Source organism: Arachis ipaensis, chromosome B9, assembly GCF_059453495.1.
Source record: "Arachis ipaensis isolate K30076 ecotype BB chromosome B9, ASM5945349v1, whole genome shotgun sequence".
Classification (NCBI taxonomy): domain Eukaryota; kingdom Viridiplantae; phylum Streptophyta; class Magnoliopsida; order Fabales; family Fabaceae; genus Arachis; species Arachis ipaensis.
In genome coordinates this window covers 113,523,540-113,529,984 of record NC_142444.1, presented here as the reverse complement: position 1 = coordinate 113,529,984, position 6,445 = coordinate 113,523,540, and the positions used below count along the sequence as shown (strand labels likewise).

Below are 6,445 nucleotides of genomic sequence, written 5' to 3'. Positions count from 1 at the left end.
AGAGAGAGAAAGAGTATGTAATTTGGTTTTGGTTTTGGTTAACCAATTCTAAAAAATATGGATATGATTTTTAAATTATTTCATTAAACTGGTTAACCAAAATGTGGTTATGATTTTTTAACTGGTTAACCATATTTTGGTTTTTTTATGAACACCCCTATCACTAACCGGTGCGCAAAAATGCCGGTGCCACAAACATAAGTCGCTCACCAAATCCGTTCCCCTGTTTGCTTTGGCTGTTAAAATAGAAAAACTACTCCTTTTAATACAAATAACATACCAACATCAAATTGTTCAGTGGTCGGAAAAGCTCACCCAGAAAGACTTAAAGTTCAGAAAATCAAAATGTGTTCACAAAAGTAGCTTTTGTTTTGTTTCCCATAGAGTTAATCATGAAATGCACTTATCACTTATGTATCTTACTTTCACTTTTGAATTATTGTTTGAGCAGAGGACTAGGGCTGCTCCTGATTCAGGAATCATCATTGAAATTCAAAATATGCAGTCACCTCAACAAAACATGCGTTCAATTATGAACTACATGTGAATTTGATGACAGAAAATATGAAAATGCTTCAATAACATCCCTTTACTAAGCTTACAACACAAAAGTCCAAGACATTCACAATCACAAACAACCTAAGTCCTTAGTTAAGGACATTAGAATATTAATGTTACTCCCTAAAATGTAACAACCATGAAGAGTTAGCACTGTTAAGTCATTTGAGCCATGAACTCATCAGATACAGCTACTACAATTTCCCAGTTCTTGAACAATGGCTTCCATAGATGGCCTCTCAAAAGGAGACTCACTGCAGCAAAGCAAAGCGATTTTCGCCAGTTTAGTCGCTTCGTATTCAAAGAATCTCCCATGGAGATTTGGATCAATGAATTCTTGGAATCTTGATGCTTCCGCGGCGAGCCTGATTGAGTTACTGATCTGCTGCTTCCCGGAGAGGATCTGCAATAGGAGCACCCCAAAAGCATAAACATCGCTGGTCTGGGTGAACCGGCCGGTGGTGGCATACTCAGGAGCAAGGTAACCCTTTGCTGCACTGGCCTTGAGTTCAGAGAAGACAATGTCATTGGTAAGAAGCTTGTGAAGGCCGGAATCTGCCAGCATTGGGTTATACCTGTGATCGACGAGCACTTTCTCGGCCGAGATGTTTTGGTGAACAAGAACCGGTTTCTTTACCTTGTGTGCATGTAAATATGCTACACCTGATTAAAGGAAAATAAGGTTCAGCAAAGATAAAAGGTGGAAAACATAATCGATTTCAAGAAGGGAAAGGTGCAGACTCACGTGCACCAGTCGTAAAGTTGATAATTGAGAACAGTTATATGATTTAACATGTTTCACTAAATAATGCTCTAACGATTTTTAACTATCAACATCACATAAAAAGCATCTGAGTTAACAAAGCATGGGAGAGAAAGGTACCTTTAACAATCCCTTTCACAATAGAAACTCTGGTTGACCATTCAAGAACTTCTCCATCTCCTTCCTTCACATCAAGAAACCGTGAAAGATTTCCGTTGGAAACAAAGTCATAAACCAAGAAGCATTCACCTCTTCCACTTGAACAACAAAACCCTCTCAGCTTCACCAAATTATCATTCCTCAGAGATGTCAAAATGCTCAATCCCTTCAAGAATTCACCTTCATCTGACTTGCAGCTAGTTTTGCTGATACTCTTCACAGCAACAACTGAACCATCTCTTAGAACTCCTTTATATGTTGCACTGAAGCTACTCTTTCCCAACAGATTCATCTCTGAGAAATACTGAGTCGCAGACTCGATTTCTTCCAAGTTGAACCTGAAACTCTGGAACTTGTAGTCTTCATTTTCCACACCATTGAAGCTTCTACTATCAGCTAAAGGGTCCCATCCAGTAGAGTACTCGAGGCTCGCCAAAGGAGATCCACTTTTCCTGTATATACTCCTGGATTCGTCGATACTTGGCCGGCCATCAGAGACATGAAAAGAGTTTCCTAGCTTCTGTTTTCGCCTGCGAAATAATGTGAAGGCAAAGAGACCAATTGCTGACACTGCAATCACAATGACGACTATGCCAATGGTAATGGATGGTACTTGTTTTGATTTTGGAGAGTTTAGGCACTGGCTTCCATTGCAAGGTAACTTCACATTTGCAGTTTCTGGGATATCTCTTGTTGCTGCTCCATAAGGTTCAGGCCTGCGATTTAAAGAAAGGCAAGCCTTAAGGGATGGAAAGTCAAGTCCACATAGCCCCAGATTGTCTTCATATAGAAATCCATGATCAAGTCTCTTCAGAGCTACATTAAACCATATTAAAGCAAATCAGCACATTTTAGATTTACCAAAGAAATCAAAAGAACAAGCAACAACAAAACCTTATTCCACTATATATATACAAAATCAAGGCCCCAATTGATAAATGTCTCAATAACAGACATTTTTCATATTTCTATTTCTATACTAATCAAGTAGCATCAAGATTAGTTCTCACCAGGAGGCACATTCCCAGAAAGAGTATTGTTGTGAAGATCAAGAACTTTGAGTGAAGGAGCATCAGCAAGGCTAGTGGGAATGGAACCGAAGAGTTTGTTAGAACTCAAATCAAGCCTCATCAGTATAGGCAAGTCACCTAAACTAGCAGGGATAGCACCAGTCAACTGGTTTGACTGAAGCGCAACAACACTCAGCTTCTTCAAAGAACCAAGCTGGGTAGGTATGCTTCCTGTCAACTGATTATAGCAAAGCTGCAAAACTGCAAATCAAAGTAAAATTGGAAAGATTATCTTTAAGGAAAAAATACTGCAGAAATCAGTAAGAACAAAATGAACAAACAACGTAACAAGAGTAAGAGAAATTGCACATTTGAGGAGATAAAAATGGCATCATTGAGAGAAAAAAATGAACAAAACTAAAGCAAGTTCAAATCTTTCAGTGAAACCCAATACTAAACAGCCCTTAAGTGTGCACACAAAGAAAGAAAGAAACCTATATTATGCACCCAACATTTCAAGAAAAGTCAAGAAAAAGAAAAACACCCCGAAAATTTCAATCTTTTTCTTCTCAACAAAATCACAGCTACTTGTACTAACCTTGCAAGTTGTTCATGTTGGCAATCTCCGTTGGGATTTTCCCAGAAAGATGATTCACATTCAGGTACAAATCACTAAGCTGAGTCAAGTTTGCAATTTCCCTTGGTATCTCACCATACAAAGAGTTATAATGCAAGTAGAGTCCTGTCAAATGCTTGAGCCCACCAATGGCTGGGGAAAGCTTCCCTGAGAGACCTTTTCCCTGCAAAGAAATATTTGCAACTTGACCCTTTTCATTGCAGGCCACACCTTCAAAGGAAGCACCATCACATGGGTTGCCATTGATGGTCCATGAGGTTAGGTAGTGACCATATGGATCCATACTATCCTTCATGTCCATCAGTGCTAGTAGCTCTTCTTCTTCTTCCTCATTATTCCCATATACCATTGTTGGGTTCAAGAGGAAAAGAATCATGAGAGTGAAGAAAAGTGGTAGTAGCAGTGATGAAAAGCTCATGTTTTCTTTGTTGAGTTGTAAGGGAAGTTCAAGAAGAACTGGATTGAAGGCTTAAAGATCACGTCACAAATAACAAAGTGAAGAGGGGATAAAGAAAGAAACACGACTGCTGAGGTTTTATTAGTGTTCATGCAACTTCCAATGCTGTGTTGTCCAAAAAAGTCATATACTCTGCCATTTCCTCGCTTCCCTGTTTTCAACACTCAACTCAAAACAAGGATTAGTCCACACAGAAAATGTTTGGTAGAAAAAAAAAAGGTCAAAAATAGTTATAATTTATTTTATTTAGTATTTATTAATTATTATGATAATTAATAAATATTAAATAAAATAAATTTTGACTTTTTTTTTTGTCATCTTAACGTTATTGTATTTCACACTACTCATACTTTATTTTTTATTCTTACTTTCAACTTTAATTTCACTCACCATAATATTATTTAGGTAATTATTTAAAAGACAGTGTCTAATTTATTAAAATTAATATTTAATTTTTTAAATATTTAAAATTTGTCACAAAAAATAAATTAAACGAAAATTAAATACTAAATAATAAATACCATAATATTTATCTTTAATATTTACATAGATAATATTTTAAATAAATTATATTAAGTATACATTAAAATTAATCACTAAAATTAACTATAAATATAAAATATATATTAAAAATAAATTAAACTATATAAATATATTAGTAATTGATTTAATAATTAATTTTTTAGTACATATAATATTTTTTATTTTCAATTAAATCTTAAAAAACTTTCAATTGAATATTTTATTCTTTAAAAGTTTTAATTTTCACGTTAAATCAACATCAAATTCTGCTTTTTAAATACTAAAATACTTTACTAAAAATTTATTTGAATGATTACTCATATTTATTATATTTAATATTATACAAAAGATACTTGACAAAAGTTGCAACGAAATATAGAATATTATTATAATATTCTAAAAAATTATAGGATATCAGTATTCTTATAATATATGTGATTGAAAAAGAGTTAACTAAAAAATTAATTATTTATCAGTTAATATTAATTAATTTTATTATAAATTTTAAATACTACATTTTAAATCTCAAATATTAAGTTCTAATACTAAAGTCTAAATCTTCAAAAACATAAAGATTAAAAAAACAAAATAATTTTCTAATAAAACATTAACCAATATTGCTATTTAAAAATTAAATATTAAATTTATTCGTTGAAAAATTGTATACAAATAAATCCAACTAGCCTATAGCAACTACGTAAGAAAAATACAACATTAGTAGTTTCCTTATTTTGTTAGAACTAATTATCTAAACCTAGAGCAATACATAAATTGAATTTTATTGATAATATATTTTTTCTGCGCATTATAATTTTTAAATACATGTTTTTTCCTTGGAATATCTTCGAATGTAGCAATGACCAATGGGTATGGAAAAGAATATGCCTGGGTTTGCTACATACTGGTTCGTCAGTAAATGCAATTGCGAACTGCTGAGAGTGCTGGACACTGGATGCTTGGAGCATTGACCAAGAACAATACGCGCCTAGCGCGTGGAAAATCCAACACTTTTTCAAAATTCAAATCTCTGTTATCCGCCGATACACCGTAATTAAACAACGATTTTTTTTCTTGAGTGGAGAATGAGTTACACTTGAATCAATATCATTTAATCAATCAAATTCATGTTTTTTTTTTTTTTTTCTTGAGTGAAAAATACAATATTCATTTAAGACAGTTTGATGCATATTGCATAGTAATTTAGTAAACCGTAAAAATCGATGTCATATGATGAGATCTACTTAGTCATAATATCAAAAATCATTATCATTATTCATGGCCTTATAAGTGGAAATTAAATGTCGATATTTAAGCAAACATTTATGAGCCCATCCCTGATGTGGAAATTGGTTAGTACTTTAAATTCTCAGCTTTTCATGGCTCTCAGTTCTGACATCTCTCCACTATCATATTGCGCTGCTCAATGGTTCTTATTCATTTGTTTTGTTTTATTCCAATTCAAAAATTTGACCCTCAAAGCTCAACTTATGAATCTTCTGTTAGCATTACTGCATTAGCAAGTAGCAAGCTAAAAAAGAAAAAATAAAGAATAGCAATGAAGAAGTAAAGAACTTCACTCAATTTGAAAAAGAACTTGCATATGCTCATTAATTGCCATCTAAAGTTTAGTACTACAATTTAAGTTTAGTTTTTCATATGAAGTTGGTGTGGTCATTTGTTTTTGAAAAATACTATTTGTACAACAAAATTTAATTTTTAGTCAGTTTTTAATGTTATTTAATTATTTTTTAATTAAAATATATTTTTATTTTTTAGATATACATCAGTATTTAAGATTAATTTAAATTTTAAACTCTAAAATTTTTCTAACTTCTTACCCACTTTAGAGTTAATTTCTTCTTTTACGTTTCTATTATCACCAATAACTAGATATCCAAAACTAAAATTCATTACGCCACCCTTCTCCAGTCCAGTTAGACTAAAATTCGTAGTCTACTGTCCGGAGCTCTTCTCCTCCTCAAACTTCTCCAGCTTAAGAGGAAGTAGCCTCGTGAGATATACTACTTTAAATTTATATTGAGTAAAGTATCGTTTTTGTCCCCGACGTTTGGGGTAAGTCCTATTTGTATCCCTAACGTTTAAATCGTCCTATTTGTATTCTTAACGTTTATAAAAGTGATTCAATGTTATCCTACTATCAATTATATTAACAAATCAGATTATATTTTTCAATTATTCTCACTTGGATGTATTCATTCTCAATTAGGTCTCACTTGGATGTGTTCGATTTTAATATTATACCCACTATTTGTGTTTAAATTCAATTATGTCCCTAGAAAAGTGAATTATGTAAATGTTGTAGGAATTAGTTTCAACAT

General features: G+C 32.7%; 1 protein-coding gene across 1 annotated transcript; it reads right to left on the bottom strand.

The window, feature by feature from the left end:
- Positions 1 to 471: 471 nt before the first annotated feature.
- Positions 472 to 3,790, bottom strand: LOC107619498 (uncharacterized). Its single transcript, XM_088497725.1, has 4 exons — positions 3,089 to 3,790; positions 2,491 to 2,751; positions 1,442 to 2,296; positions 472 to 1,221 (listed from the first exon to the last, which is right to left on the bottom strand). Exons 1-4 carry the CDS (start codon positions 3,543 to 3,545, stop codon positions 740 to 742), a joined length of 2,055 nt encoding a protein of 684 aa, XP_088353851.1. The 5' UTR covers positions 3,546 to 3,790; the 3' UTR covers positions 472 to 739.
- Positions 3,791 to 6,445: the final 2,655 nt, after the last annotated feature.